General features: G+C 41.7%; 1 protein-coding gene across 8 annotated transcripts in view; it reads left to right on the top strand.

Annotated features, from left to right (window-relative positions):
* The first annotated feature begins 425 nt into the window (after nucleotides 1-425).
* UBR5 (ubiquitin protein ligase E3 component n-recognin 5) overlaps nucleotides 426-16,299 on the top strand; it is an 84,993-nt gene continuing 69,119 nt past the window's right edge. For all 8 annotated transcript variants that reach the window (XM_030943628.1, XM_030943627.1, XM_030943624.1 and 5 more), the window contains exon 1: nucleotides 426-734. In XM_030943628.1, the coding sequence (XP_030799488.1) occupies nucleotides 673-734 (62 nt within the window). In that variant the 5' untranslated portion in view covers nucleotides 426-672. The remainder of the gene's footprint in view (nucleotides 735-16,299) is intronic.

Below are 16,299 nucleotides of genomic sequence, written 5' to 3'. Positions count from 1 at the left end.
CGGGCATCGGGGGAAATCCCTGTGCCCCCCTCAGGGCACCCCAGGGACGGGCAGAGTGCGGCCCCACACGGCCCCGCCCCCGCTTCCTCCCCGGCCCAGAGGAAGCGGCTCCGGCGGCCCCCGCCCCCGCGCCTCAGGGGAAGCCGCGCGCGCCGCCCGCCGGGGAGCCGCTCTGGGCGGGGGGAGAAAGCGGGGGGAGCACGTGGTGCTTTACGTCTCTCTTGCGCAATGACGTCATCGCGACCCGCCGCGAGGGCGACGCACCGGGCCAATCGGCGGCGCGCTTAGTGGCAGGGGAGGGAGCGGCGCGCGCCAGTCAGCACGAGGCTTGCACGCGCGCCGCCGCGCGCGCCGGTCGAGCCCCGCCCCTTCCCCGTCGCGGCGCACGGAGGGCGGGGGAGGGGGGAGGGAGAAGGGCCCGCTGGAAGCCAAGATGGCGGCGCGTGCGTGAGCGCGGCGCGGGCCCAGCTCCGAGCGGCGCCGTTGCGGCCGTTCCGCCCCGCCCCGCGCCCGCAGCGCCGCGGCCGCTGAGAGCCCTAGACTCCGCCGGGCGGCCCCGAACCACCCCGGGGAGGGACGGAGGCCGAGAGCCCCCTCCCCCGCCGCCCCCATTGTGTGCCCGGCCCCCGCCCGCCCGCCTCCCGCCGCCGCCGGGGGGCACCGGCGCGGAACATGACCTCGATCCACTTCGTGGTGCACCCGCTGCCGGGCACCGAGGACCAGCTCAACGACCGGTGAGGGGGGCGGAGGGGGGGGGCCCCCGGGGGCGAGGGGAGGGGCCCCGGGGCAGCGGGGCCGGCCCGAACCCCCCGCCGGGCCGCGGTTCCGCCGGGTCCCGGCGCGTCCCGCTCCGAGCGGCCTCTCCCGGCCCCCGCCGCCGCCGGCTTCGCCCCGCGCGGGACCGGGGGGCCGCGACTTTCGCCGCGGGCCCGGCGGGGGCTCCGGCCGGCCAGGGAAATCCGGCGTCCGGCCGAGGAAGGGGGTTCCCTGGCCGAGGGAGCGGGTTCCCGGGGATCCCTGGCGGAGGAGCGAGAACGTGTCCATATTAATGAGGGATGGAGCGAGGCAGACAATGCGGATGGGGGATCGCGGTGTGTGAGAGAGAGAATGACGGGAGCGGCGATAAAGGCGGCAGCGCTGTCACACGCAGCGCCGGTGTGCGCTGCCTTCCCCTGCTCACGCACCCGGTGTTCGATACAAAAGGAGGCCCAATCTCCGAATCACTGGTGGTGTGCGGCTTGGCTGAGATGGGGATGACAGCTGCCAGCCTGGAAACCACGCAGCTAACTTCATGTAGGATTGGGGGAGAGAAATTGCAGGCTGGGGAGAAACTGGAGTGCTTTGAGAGAAAATGAATCCACGAACCAAATTTTCTTCACTGCTTGACGTTTATTTGACAGATCTGTGTGGCTGTCAAATATTTCTTCTATAGCAATTGCTAATGGTATGTGTAATAGCTTGCAAATTTTACTTCTGCGCTTTTATACAGGAATTCTTAAAAACTTAATCTTTAATTTCTCACAAATTTATGTGTGACTAAATCGTGATGTTTAATCATCACTAGATAGAAAGCTAAAGTGTTTTTACACTAAAGGTAAATGTTATTTAATGATTCTGAGCAATATTAAAGTTTTTTTAAACCTTAAAAAGCACGAGCTCTTGCTTATACTCTCCTGGTTTTGATACTACCAGTAGGTCAGGGTAGAGATCACAGTTTGTAGTTAGGTCGCTTTTCCTACAGCAGTCTTTGCTGAGATGCCTCTTAGAGCAGGTGAGGTTTGAGTGTGTACAACGAGGAAAATAGGTAGTTTTGAAGACAGAAATTCTACCTAACTACATAGTCTATATGTTTACACAGGGAAAAGATAAAACAGATCTAAAACCTGAAGTGGACTGTATTTTTTTCCTGTAGCCTGATAATACATTTTACAGACTCCTACTTCCTAGGAGGCCTAGCCATTCCTACAGAATTGATTTGCTTTCTCCATAAGGTACTGCATTTAAATTTGGCATAGACCATCTTCCTTTAGAGTGACAAACTGAGAGATGATGCTGTATTAGGACTTATTGCCTGCACTCTTTTGGTTTGGAGTAAGATCTAGGCCTTTGAACTTGAAAGGACCCCAGTAGGTTTTCTTTTTTTTTCCTTTTTATGTTGCTAGGCCCTTAGAAAACATTTAGCATGTAATTATCACACTTTGCTCCAAGTGAGAGAGCTCATCTGTTTTTTCTTTAATGTTACCTCTTCTGTTGACATATTTATATAAAATACCAGTCCCTTTCAGTCTTCATAATGCTTTCTTGTTTTTTAAATTTGTTTTTCTTCTTACAACAGCAGCAGCTCTTACACGTACTTTTTGATACAGGAAGCTTCAAAATGGGTGGTAATTAATATATGGAGAAAGCTGCAGCAGTGCTGTTAAGTAATGACTATTCTGAAAAATGAAGTGACTCCTTGATCTGAGCTGCAAGTCAGAAATTTTGACTTCATAAATGTAATTTCACTAAAAGTGCAGTAGCTGTGTATCAGAACTTGTAATGCAGTGAAATCAGAATGATTCATAAATAGGGCTGAGGCACACACACATGTGCTGGAAATGCCAGTTCAATTTTATCAGTAGTATTGCTGCTTATTACTATTCTGTCAATGTTGATCAAGATCTAGATAGCTTAATAAATTCTCATACATATAGAAGTTAGGATCTTGGAACATCTCCTGTCTCTGTGCTGGTTCTTTTCTCTCTCACTTTATAGGCTTTTTTGAGTCTGTGCTGCAGCCAGTGGTCAGTCAGGGTTTTTTTCTGTCTGTATTCTGAATGATAGTTGTTTCTCAAAATCAGATTTTGGGATCATATTTCTGTATTGTATGCTTTCAGTAATGGATTTGTGTTCTGCTCCTAAGGAGTAATCACTTCAAACCCAAGGCATTTATCTCTGCAGTCCCTGTGTGTTCAGGGTACAGGACACTGTTGAATTTTGTAATTAAGTATTTAATGCATTATGCTTAATAACCAGTGTAGATGTGTAAAGGCAGTGGTTTTTTGAAACCATCCTTCTCCTGAAGTGTTGCTCTGCTCTTAAGTAGTCGAAAAAATGTGAGGAATTAGTTTTTTCCAGTTTGGTTCGGTGCATTTTCTGTCATTCTGTTCTACAGTTCTTATTAGGTTTTCTGTGTAATTTGTTATCACACTTATTCATGCAGCAACTGTGAGAATGGCAGAGCACTTCAAAGAAAAGAGGAGAAAGTAGCTGTAGAACCACAAATAATCAGAGGAGTCCTGAGCACATCTACTCATCATCTGAAAATACTTCTTAGCTAGTGTTTTTGAAAATGTAGGTTAATGTTGCACCTTGATGGTAATTATTAGTCTTCTCTTGAATAAGCTGAAACAGTGTTGACTTCTTCACTTGTGTCTGGGAGCTGTGACACTGAAGAGAGTTCACAGAGGACAAGGTCATACTTAATTTTGTAGTTGTGTTAGGATTCATCTTTTGAAATGGATACTAGGCTAAGCTTTTGCTCAGGATGAACTGAGATAATTAAGGTTTTTCTAGTAAGTTTATTGAGGAGGACAAGTAAAATGGAATTTTTCCCCCAAGCCATGTGTTGTCTGCAAACTGAATATGAGGAGTTTAATGGGAGAAAAATTCAGTATGGTCTGCAGTTTGAGAAACAACTCCATAGGGTATTTGGGATGTAAATTAATGGCTTTAATATTTGAAAAAGAGGTGTCCAGCTTCTGTTGCAATGGGTGTTAGGTGTATTTTGTCAATTATCCACCTCTTTCAGTGTTGGAGACTTTGTGCCTTGTGAAGGAAGTTTGACACAGTTTCATAGATAAGTTAATCTAAGTAAATTCTTAGTATATTTCTTAATTTTATATTGGATGAGGAAGTGGGTGTAACCATGACAAATAGCCTTTTCTTGGCTGTTATGAAACCTCACAGGAGCAGTTTAACTTGCTGCTCTGGGAAGGAGAAGGGGAGTCTTTCACCTTACAGAAGTGGCTTTCCTTACATGAACTAACCTTCACAGACAGGATTTATCTCAAAGCTTTGACTTTGGTTTAACCTTGTACTAAGAAAATTCTTGTCAGCTACACCATTTAAGTCTTAGCATAGAGTAAGATGTAATTTTTGAAGTGGTCATTGACACAATGTTAATGTGGTCTTTTCTCTCCTCCTGAAGATGAGATGTAATGAATTTGGTTAAATAGAGGGTATTCTGAATATGAGGGTTTAGAAGTGTCCTGTAGTAAGTTTTCTGGCAGTGACATCTTTGAAACTAGTAGCACACCTGAGAAAAGTTAATTTGAAGCTTCAGTGATTCTGTATGTAGAGGCAGCTTTGGGGGAAGAAAGGATGATCTTGTTCTTTACATGACTTTGTTTTCCCTTAATAATACATTCAGTGCCTGTCTCTGTTATTTGAATGTTACTTACTTTAGGCCGTGCCTGAACTGAAAATTTAAGTTGTATACTTTGCATTGCCTGCATTGTTTGCACTCTCTGAATTTATGTGGAAAAAATAGCTAGCAAGAACATACCTTTTTAATCTGCACATCAATTTAAGGTACTGTGCAAGTGATCTGTGGATTTGTGGCTGCTGCTCTGGCAAACGCCACCCCCCCTTGCATTTACTGATGAGCAAATCTGTTAAAAATCTCAAGCAGATGTTGCTGGAAGGAGCTGGCGTAGGGTGTGGGTGGCTGTGCAGGGAGCCAGCAGAGATGTGGAGCTGGTGTCTTGGCCCCACACGTGTGCAGCAGCCGTGCACAAGGAGGGAGAGAGAGCTCCTGATAATGAAAGTGTTCCTGTTAAAGTGATATTGCACGACCTGAACCCCCTCTGCTGCGTCTGGGGGAATACCTGTCCTCTTGTGCAGAGGAAGGCAGCCTGAGCACAAACTTCTCTGCTGGTACTTATGTGTGATCTGCATTGCTGCCCCGAGTTGGGGAAAAGAAGGGATTGACAGATGTGTTCTTAAATAGAGAATCTGCAAGTTTTGTGCAGATAATACAGTACTTCTTTTATCTTAGGTGATTTACTTTGGTGTACTTTAAACTCTTCCTAATCTACATAGCAAAATTGCAGGTAGCCCACCTCAAACAGGAATAGGTGGTTTAATTACTGGGAAGCCATAACTGATGTATTATTTGAATTCCCTGAGTTAGAGCTGCTTGATAAACTTTAGTTACAGGCAAAGTATTGAACTTGGTTTTAGGATTAATTTCTTGAAAGCATAGCTAAATTTAGATTGTGCTCTTTTAGAAGAGAAGAAGGGAACGGTGTGACTGTCATGACATTATTATTATCATCACACTCTTAGATAGAAACACTTTTTAAAATATCAAATGGTTTGGCTGCCTCAAAAGATTTGCACCACCACTCTGGTACTATAGACTGTTACAAGATTCATACGTGCAGCAGTGCATCAAGATTTGATCTTACTTAGTATTGTTACTTAAGAACAATAACTTGGGAGGTTAAGCATCAGAATGTACAGTGTTATTTCATGTCTGGTTGAATGTGGAAGGTTACTTTTGCATAGGCCAGTATTCTAGGCCTTTTTGGACTTTGCTCTACCAGGGTCCTCTTCTGATTACAGCTGCGTGCTACACCCCAGATGCTGCTTTTGAGAGAGTACATATGTAATTGTCTGTGAATGTTCTTGCTGAAACTTTCCTGAGATGTTGTAAGTCAAAGTAATTGCTCTCTTCTGAAGGCGGAGGTTTGTTTTCCCCGCCTCTACATTGCACTAACTGTGAGTTTCTGATCCCATAGGAAACTGACTTCAGTTGCTAAAATGATATAAAGATAGCCCTGGTAAAGCGAAGTAAAGATAAGAAGTTGAACTGTTTATCTCCTTGTTGGGTGCACATCAGAATATTTTGAAAAGTGCTGCAGGAGGGAGAGTTGGTAGTGAAGAACGGGAAAGAGGAAGCAGGGTTGAGTTCCTTCCATTTTGAAAGCAGCAAGTTTATTTTGGCTACTGTAATGTGAAACTGTACTGTGAATGTGATCTGGGCTGAGAGTAGTTGTGACCTGTCACAAGGAATTTGGTAAAATAGTAATTGGGGCCCAAATGTTGCTTTCTTTTTTCCTTCTCAAATCAGATATGTAAGGTTTGAGCATATTTGTTGGACCAATAATAAAGTAAAACTAATTGACTAAGATATTAGTAGCTGTATTTTAAGGTTGGCACTGCAAGTCAAAGCTGTCAGAGAACAACATTTTAAGTCAACAACATTTATGCACTAAATATTTGTATAAGTTAAAAACTATAATCAATGACATGCATTTGAGGTAATTTTTGGTATAGTATGTATTTATGAAATATTCTGATTGCCATGTAGGATCTTTGTCACATTTGTGATTCAATCAAAAATAAACATGAAGGGTGTGACTCTTTCTTAAACTATCTGAAGTAGATAACTGTTCAGTACACAATTATACTTACATGAAAAATGACTTGACACTTGAGGAAAAACAACCAAGGATGTACCTAAGCTTGGCAAACTGCAAGGTATTGTAGCTGCCTTTTCACATTCCTGGCACAGTTAATAATTTGTGGCTTAAATAGGTGATATTATGTATTTGAAATTTATATGAAGAAGAGAAGGGGGTTCAAGGTATTTTGTTTTAGTGATTACACTAGCAGCAATCTAATTTGCAGTTACTTTTGCAAGATGCTGAGTGTAAAAGTTACTGTTTTGTCTTTCTTTGCATCAACAGCCATTTATGCAGGAAAAAAAATACACAGAAAAACTACTTGTGCTTTTCAGTTGTACAGATTTTTTTCTAACCTTGAGTTCATTGAAGTCCACTAAGGATTTGGTTCTTAGCAACAACTCCACACAGGAGACTGCAGTAGTTGGCATCTGTGTGTGCCCCAGAGAAAAGGTGAAGACAAGGCCTGGTTGCAGTAGTTAGAGGATTTTAAATTGAGAGGAACGATTTGGAGAAAAAAGATGTTGAAATAAATGCACAAACCTAATTTTCACAGTGCACACATGTATTTTGTCCAAACCCTTAAGCTTGACAGTTTAAGTGAGGACGACACAGCATTAGTTACTCCATTACAGGAATAATTATCCAAACTTCAGATCTTATTTGCTCTTTCTGGCATAGAACTATTTTGATAATAAACTCTGTGCTCTATTTCTAAAAGTCTTTCTGTGCTTAAAAAATGCAGGTCACCAACATTGCTTTCTTTTCTCTTATCCTTCCCCTCTAGGGAAATTAGTATTTTGCTTCAATTTAAAGAATGTTTTAGTTTTATATAAGAGAGAACACATATTCACTGATACACAGGTATGAAGTGTGACAATTCTAAACAGTTGAAACATACTGTAAACCTAAACAGAAAGTTTAAGGTGGGAACACTGGTCATCTGCATTTACACCTAAAACTGCCAGTTTGGTTCTGGGTGAGGAGTGATGTAACCATTCAATTTGCTGTCTTTGAAAATTTGTCCTCATCTCACAAGGCTCACTGCTACACCCAGCACTTGTCAGGGGAATTTCTCATACTGAATATGCTTCACCCAGTCTTTCAGCAAATCCTAGCTGCTGCACTTTAAAGTGCAGTGTGTTTTACAGAAGCAGTCCATGTTGGTACAGTGAATATTTAACATCCCAACTTGATTATTTTGTTGCAGTTCTAAAAATGATTTTTGGTGTAGCATTTTACAGTTTGTCTAACTGGCTACTTTTTGTAATCCCAAGCCAGTTGCCGTTGAGGTGATTTCTCAAATTGCTTATATCTACAGTAGAGATGAAACATGTATTTTCTGCAATGTTGTTTTGGACAGCTTTTGATCATTAAACTGGTTACTGCCTTTTATCAGAAAAGATGCCTGAAGATATTTTGGTTTATCTTTCTGATTTAATTTTTACATTAAGGTGTTTATGAAAGAGTGCAGAATAAAAACTTTGAAAACATTTCCATGATTAGTACTATTTTGAACATTAGCTGTGTTGGGATTTCTTGCTATCATTGTTTTATTGCCAGCCATGAGGTCTGCCAGTGTAGTTTGTGGCAGCAGTAGTGTAATGCAGCAGATAAAGGTACCAAGGCTGCTGGAGGTTTCAGTAATCTTATGAAATTTGTCTTCAGCAAAAAAGAGCCCCAAAAATAATCCACATTTGAGAGAGTGTGCTTTTTGTTTGCCAGATGAATCAGTTCAAAATATCTCAAATAGCTGAGGGTGATAATAACCATGCAGCTGTAGTTTGTCTCTTCATTAGAAGGTAGCCCAGAAACTGCTCTGTACCCAGGTCTTGCTGGTGTTACTTTCTGCAGCATGTTTGCCATCATCTCTAGTTAAGCTGGATGCTAATTTTGTCTTTTTTTTTTGCATTGTGCTACAGAAGTAGTAGTTGACTACTTTAACCAAACCTGTGATAAAACAACATTTAAAAAATTTGCTTACCCTCTTTCATTGTGCTTCATTGTCTGTTATCTGTTATGTTTCCTCAACCTCTCACCTTTTTCACCTTTGGGATGAATTATCTCTCTATATAGGTAGTGAGTTCTGATACAGAATGTGTAGGTAGGGAGTTCTGAAATTAATCTTGATTGGGATCTCTGGATTCTACTGAAATTTGTAATTTCACTATGTAGGTGTCAGCGTGGAGTCTGACATTGACTCTGCATAAACAAATGTTTGTGTTACAGCATTTTTCCAAAAACTTAACTGGAGAATAAGTATTTGCCCATGGGAATAAAGTTGATTGTACACCTTACTCTGCTTTTGCTTGAAGCCATTGCAGTTTGTCACTTCCTTCAGTAAGGATGGTATCATTTTAATTTTTTGTTCATTTTGCAAAATTAATTTTCTTAAATGTGTCTCTGTATTTATTCTTACAATATTTATTATATTAAATTCTTGCTATTCTCTATCCAGCCTAAAAATAGTCAGAGCTGTATTTTTTTTCTCTCTAGTAAATATCAAGATACATTCTTCTGAAGAGAATTTATGGCTTTTAATCTATTTAATATTTTTTTAGTGTGAGTTATTGTTGTCTGATATTTAATGAAGATCTTTCTTAGGTTGTTGGAACTCTTTTCTTCGGCTTTGAAAACAGTATATTATTAACAGCAGTTTTTCTTCTCTCATTTTTCATTTTTTAAGTCATGCTATATGCAGTTCACTGACTTTGTGTCTGTCTCTAGAGCAGTAATGTAAAGGTACTTAATTAAACCTTCAAATGAGATGGATCATTAAATCTTGTCATTGTGGGGCAGATTGGGTAGGCGGGAGATAATCTGGCAAGGAGTACCCTGTTCCTCATGGGAAGGCTGGGGAGCAACAGGCTGTTTTGCTGGAATGACCAAAGTTTATTTTTTTCTCATGTGGTGCAGAATCTATATCTGGCAAGATTGTTACCAGAAATAATATGGCCCTCGGCAAAATGTGATGCAGGAGGTACTCGATGTGCTGCTTCTTCTAGAGGGGAGGCAAAACACTGGTTAGTTACACTGAGGGAAGCACCTGGGGTTTCATGGCTGGGGTACAGGCAGATGGAAAAAAGAATTTTGTTTTTGGCAGTGCAAAAAAGTATTGGGATGAGCTGTGCGCCTCAGAAGCTGGGGTTTCTTATTTTGCTTGCACTGTGCGTCAGACAAAGCGATTTGGCTGCCTGTTTTTCTGGCGTGGTGCTTGCTCTCTACTCTTTATTCCAGGCCTCAGTCCATTCCTATCTAAATCAAAGATGCAGTGTCTGAGAGAAAGGTTTTGAAGATGTGTTTTTAGTGGAAGACAGAGCAGTGTGAAGAGGAGGTCTGGTATTTAAAAGGCAGTTTTTAGCAAGTTTGCAAAAGTGGCATGCAGGTAACACTGTGATATCAGAGTTTTGTTGAATATTTCAGGGCTTGGAATTGGAGGAATTGGCAAGTAAAGGACTGGATGTGCGAAGTGATCTTTCCCTGTTGCTAAAACTAATTCAGAATGAGAATAAGGTCATTGGACTTTATAGCAAAGCAATTAGAATTCAGTTCTTGTTTGTGCTTTGTTTTTAATAAAATCACTTGTACAAAACATACAGTTGCTTTTCTCTTGTCAAGACACCAAGTATTTAACAATGTGGCGGTTCTTACTTTAAAGACTATTTTTATAGCATTTGAATGCTCTAGTTAAAGACCATTTCCCAACTTTGCATAAAAAGTGATCACAGCTCCCAAAAGCTTAGAGCAAAGGAAAATGGTGAAGAGATGATTTGGGTTCCTGCAGTAACCTCAGCTGGGACCAGAACCTGGCTCTCCAGGTTTAAGCTGGTATGTTGGTAAATTCACAGCCTCCCTGGTGGCTTGTTGTGAAGTCCTGAAGGAACATCAACAATCTTATCACAATGGGACACAAAGAGGTTCTGTGATTTTCAGTGACTGGATTTTTATTTTGGTAGCATTTTTTAATGGAATCACTACAGCACTGTTCTGACTGTAAAAATGGGATTTTTTATTTTCTTTGCCTTAATGGGGTCTTTTAGTTTTCACTCATTCTAGTTAAACAAGTATACAGCTTCCTAGCTGTGTTTGATAGCTAGCATTTTTTTATTGTTCAGTGTAGTAACACTGCTCATGCTGTTATCATGTGTGCATTTTTCAAGTGTCCTTGAATTTATAACCATGGGGTTCTAAATTCCCATTATTCATGTTTTATTATCACAAGAGGATACACTTCCTAAAATGATGGATAGTTGAATAGCTTACAACCTTAGTTGTTTTAAGATTCAGAACTCACCCAACTGAGGTGGTTAATCCAGTTGTTTAGCTGTGGTGTTCTGGCTAAAGAAATGGTCTTCTGCTAAATGTTAAACAAAACAGCTGCAAGGACTTTGTGCAGTTGAACAGAATGTGGGACCACAGAATGATGATTTGATGCATTCTGCACCAGAGAACAGATTTCTGTCTGGATTTGCAAACTATACTTTTGGAAATCTACTGCCTTAGAAGGACCTCAGATTGAGTCTAACTCGTTCTCCTGCAGTGTATTTTTCTTTTTGGCCCCCCCAGAAATGACACTAGGTGTTTAGGCAACTTGTAGCTATAGATATACTTCACTACCAAATCCTTTAGATAAAGTGCTAAATAACATGTAGGCATGATGGTAACTCCTCCGTGGCAGTCCTGTGAGGACCATACCATTTGTGATTTCTTCCTGTTTGTATTCAGATTGTTAACTGAAAAGGGACCATGCTGTTTCATAGTTTATGGGTGTTTGCTTATTTAAAAAGCATGATTGACTTTGTATTCCCCTTGAGCTAGGCTATGGCCATCCTCTGCGCTGTGGTGTGGGGTTATGGTTGTGGTTTTTTAAAATTTTTTTTATTCAGAGGGGGATGTTTTCAGTGTCACTGAAATCTGAAGAAGGAGTGTAAGTAGTTTCTGAGCTAGAGGAACCAGTTGCCCAGCTTAAGAATTCATTGCTAGTTGGAGGCATTTCACAAATTCTACAGCTGTCTGCCCCTGGTCTTGCTGTTGCTGCTAAAGAAACAGAATACTTCCAGCTGGGTATTTAAGTACTCATGAATTTTTTTGCTGAATGTAACTCCGACACTTTCCTGACTCGTGTGTAACTTTTTTCCTGTGTCACTGACCATAGAGGGATTCTATACAGCAAAACATAAACTCCCTGCTTTTCAATGGCAAAGCCCTCCTTTTGCTGCTGTGCCTTCAAGTCAAATAGATGGAGATCACATCGTGAAAGCATTAAGTCCTCAGTATCAATTGCAGAATGGCTGAGGTTGAAGGGACCTCTGAATATCATCTGGTTGCATTACCAGGCAAGGCCATTTACAGCTGGTTGCCCAGGACTGTGCTCAGATGGCTTTTAAATAACTCTCAGGGGTTAGGACTCTACAGCCTGCCTGAGCAGCCCATGTGAGTAATTGGTCACCCTCACGTCAAAGAAAGTGTTTCCTGATGTTCAGACAGAACCTCCTGTGTTTTGGTGTGTGTCTGCTGCCTCTGGTCCTATCACTGGGTGCCACTGGAAAGAGCCTGGCTCTGTCCCCTTTACTACCCTTGCTTTAGGTGTTCATATATGTTGATAAGATTCCCTCCAGGGCTTTCTCTTCCCTATGCTGAAGTCCCAACTCTCCGAGCCTTTCCTCTTGTGCTCTAGTCCCTTAATCATTTTTGTGTCCCTTTGCTAGACTGTCCAGTGTGCTCATGTCTCTCTTGTAGTGGGGAGTCCAGAAATCCAGATGTGGCCTCGTGAGTGCTGCATAAAGAGAAGGATTGTCTGCCTCAGCATGCTGGCAGTACTTTCTCTATTGCAGCCAGAATGCTGTTTACCTTCTTTGCTGCAGGGCATGTTGGCTCATGTTCAACCTGGTGGCCACCAGGACTTCCAGGTCCTTTTCTTGCCAAGCTGTTCTCCAGCTGGACAGTCTCTGGCATGTGATTGTTCCTGCTGAGGTGCAGGGGTTTGTGCCTTGCCTCCCCTTGGTTCTTGCCATGTCTGGATGGCAGCGATGTCCTGCAGTTGGGTGTCCTGAGCAAACTGGCTGAGAGTACCCACTGCCCCATCATCTGCATTGTTAGTGAAGGTGTTGAGCAGGACTGGACCCAGTACTGACCCGTGGGGCGCGCAGCTTGTCACTGGCCTCCAGCCAGACCTGGTGGCACTAATCACCACCCTCTGGACCCAGATGTTCAGACAGTTTTTGGTTCACCTCGCTGTCTGCTCATCCAGCCTGAACATCAGCAGCTTCCATGTGAAGATTTTGTGGAACACAGCACTGTAAGCCTTGCTAGGCAATATACACTGCTGTCCCCTTGTTCTTCTGTACAGTGATATGAAATCTGCCTTCTTTTCTTAAAACTGGAACTAAAATGCATGTTCTATTTTTGCTAATTTTTCTTGTCATGCTTTAACCTTTTTGTGGGCTATCTTATACCCAACTTAGGTCATTGTGTATATCAGTGTTGTTATTAAATAGTAATGGTCTACTGTTAGAGAATTTTCATTCTACAATCACTGAATTACCTGAAGACTTTTCAGTGACAGAAAGCTGTTTTCAGGACATTGTTTGGTCTTTGCCATTAGCATTCTACTGCAGGTTCAGCACAGTGTGTTACCATGCTTCAGAGAGAACTATGAAGTGATCAGAACTACCTTTATCAACCAAACTGACAATCCTGCAAAATAGGAAATAAAGTTTGGGAGCCATGTTTTGTAAACCTGTGTTGGCTGATACTATGAAGTACAAGAACAGCTGTTCAAGTAAGGCAAGAAGTCCATCTTATTTTCCTCCTGTTTTCTGCTGACAGAGACCAGTGCTAGATTAACAGGAGAACAGTGTTAGAATAGGGCAAACATACAGTGATGCTTTTCCAACTTCTAAGAATTTGCAGCTTGGGGATTTCTTGAGCAGCAGGTGTTGGTTTAGTATATAATAACCAAATACCCCTAATTTATAATTCTTGAAATGTAGGGAGGACACAGTGTAAGTACTCATGGTTCCCCTGAGTACTGAGTAGAGCAGTGGGTTTCTTTGTCATCTAGTTAATTTCAGTGATCTCTGTATTTTAGTCTAAACACATTATCCTACTGCCCTGATGAGCAGTATGGGTTACCTTGGAGCCTGTAATTTTGTACTTGGTATTTCTTTTTTTTTTTTCTTATGTGCATTACTTTATTTTTACAGATAATCATATTGCCTGCTTTTGTGTGGTACTTTAGCATTTGATTTTATGGATTATTCCCTCTTTCTACCCAGAATGACTTAAAGCACACTAAATCTTCATTTATTCTGGTAGTGGAAAGGTGTAGCTGTGGAAGGCTGCCTCCTTGGAAGCTGCTCTCTAATGTTTGAGATGGCAGTCAGGGTCAGGATCCTTTGGTATGCTGTATTGTGGCACAGAAGATAGCTGGGTGTGACTTTGCATCAATGACAGTATCTAGTGTCAGAGTGTTATCCTGGGATTAGGAAACATGTATTTGCTCAAGTTTTTCATTGGTGTCCATTTTCTGCATTTTTGAGGCTGTTTTTGTGACACTGATAGGCTGGCACAGGAGCTCATTTCCATGTGATTCAAGACAGGCAGGTGAGAGAGGTCCTTGATCTGGAGGCTGAGCAGCTCCGCTGGGCCAAACCCTGTGAGGGGGTTCCCTGGCTCTGGCTCACTGTGCTCCGAGCACTTCAGGATCAGGGACAGGGATGAAGGTTGTATTTACCTGTTAAATGTTGATAGGTGTGTAATACTGTTCTCCAGTGCTTAAATGGATTGTGTCATATGGGTGTGTCCCCTTGGCTATCTGCTTGTTATTTTTATTAGTATTAGTGTTAGCCTTCCCTTGGAAAAGCATTGTAGTGGTGCTTGAATACTTCTGTCTGCTCTGGTGTGGAAGTCCCATGTTTGTTGGCATACAGACTTCATTGACATATTAAGTTGTTTTAAAGGTCACTTAAAAAAATCTACCAGGCCTGAAGTAGCTTTATTTCTTATTTCCCTACTTGAAGTTGATCATCATACCAAACTGGTTTTGGGGGTTTTAGGGTTTTTGGATGCGTTTTTTTTTTGTTTGTTTGGTTCTTTCTGTGTGTGCCTGTGTGGTTTTCGTTTGGCTGGTTTATATTTTGTTTATCTGGTTGGTTTTTTTAAAAAGATGAACTTTTCTGGAAATAGAAATCTTCTTTGAGAAAAGTAGTGTCTTGTGATGAATAAAAGTGCCATGTCAGAAATCTGAGCTGTGTAGTCCTGACCTAGAGCCTTTTTGGTTGCTTAGTGTGAGCATAGATCTCTTCTATTCTGATCAGTTTCTAGAGGCTAGAAATTGGAGCTTCAAAACTTGAAATAAAAGAAATCCCTCCTTGTCTTGGAGAAACTGAATTTATTTTCCTCACAACTGTTTTTGGATTAATTTCATTAATAATATTTAAAGAATGTGTGTCTTGATAGAAGCCATCATCACTAAACTTTTTGTCTAAAAGTGTTGCCAAGCTAGTGTAGTTCTTCAAAAATGTTTGTGATGAAAATGCTTGTTTTGTCCTTTGAAGTAGTTTAATTGCCTTTAATGAGACCTTTTTGAAGTGTAGTCTGTCAAGGCATTTATATTGGAGATTTCATTTACCACAGAAAGGTCTTATGACCTTGATGTGAGAATTGTCTAAGTCATCTCTGCATTTACCTCTTCCTCCAGAGCACCATTAGTTGAAATTACTGCACTGTATAATTAAAATTAACCTGATCTTAAATAAGCTTTTCCCTTCAGAGGGTCACTGGTACAATACCTTGCAACTGTGCAGGTAGAAAGGCTTAGATTGCTTCAGGAAATTATTTCAAGTTTTTATTTTCACAGAGAGACTCTCCATACAGAGTACACAAACACATCTTTCTGCTTTGTTCTTGTTTTCCTGCTGGTTTGGTTTTGTGATTGGTGTTCATGTGAATGCTGGTGCCAGCACAAGAAAGGGGAGGAATGAGGGTGGAACCAGCAGCTCAGCAGGAAACAACTCCAGCGGTGTTCTGCATCAAATTCAAGTCCTTGTGGACTTATAGGAGCTTACGAGCAGTACTTGATAATTTTGCTGTTACAGCAGTTGCATATGAGATGGTTGAGGCATGAGATAGTTTTTACTTTTATTTTTCTTTGTATAGAAGAGTTTAGTACTTTCAGCATTCTGGCTTATAGCTTTCTCTGTTCCCTCCTGTTACAGATTGACAACAGCCTCTTTTCAGCAGTATTAGATCTCTTTTGGCCTGTGCTTGTTGCAGGTAGACCTGCTTTCTTAAGATTGATGTTACTCATGGATTCATTGCCTATTCAAGTCTTAGATTTCTGAGAATGTTTCTTTCCTATTATTTCATTTTTAACAGATATAAAAGGAGTATGATGATATTTTTCAAATTTTAATGCCTATTTCTTTGGTAGTGGTCTGGTCTTGTGACCAAGGCTCGGATAAGGAAGCTTTAAATGTTTCTCATAGACTAGTCTAGTAACCATCTCCAATAAAGTTCTACTTTTTTGCTGTCAGCTTTTCTTAAAGGCAGTGCAATGAATTTAAAGGTAGGTTTTCCCATTCTGTAATTATTACTCATGCTTGCCAGGAGAGAAAAACTGCTCAGGATTCCTGTGGGAAATTGTTAGGTGATAAACTCAAGACATGGAACTTCAGGGATGTTTAACTTGTCAGATATCACGCAGCAATCCCTGTTTGCTGTATAAAACCATATGATAAGGTGTGGAGTGTATGCTGTTCAACTTGGGGTTCATTCCATAGTCTCCCACAGAAGTTCACTCTTGTGGGGTACCTTTTGCACAGATTGCATGGGAAGTTTGTGTTTTCTC

The sequence above is a fragment of the Camarhynchus parvulus genome, chromosome 2 (genome assembly GCF_901933205.1).
Source record: "Camarhynchus parvulus chromosome 2, STF_HiC, whole genome shotgun sequence".
Taxonomy (NCBI): Eukaryota; Metazoa; Chordata; class Aves; order Passeriformes; family Thraupidae; genus Camarhynchus; species Camarhynchus parvulus.
This window is presented reverse-complemented; position numbering and strand designations above follow the sequence as displayed.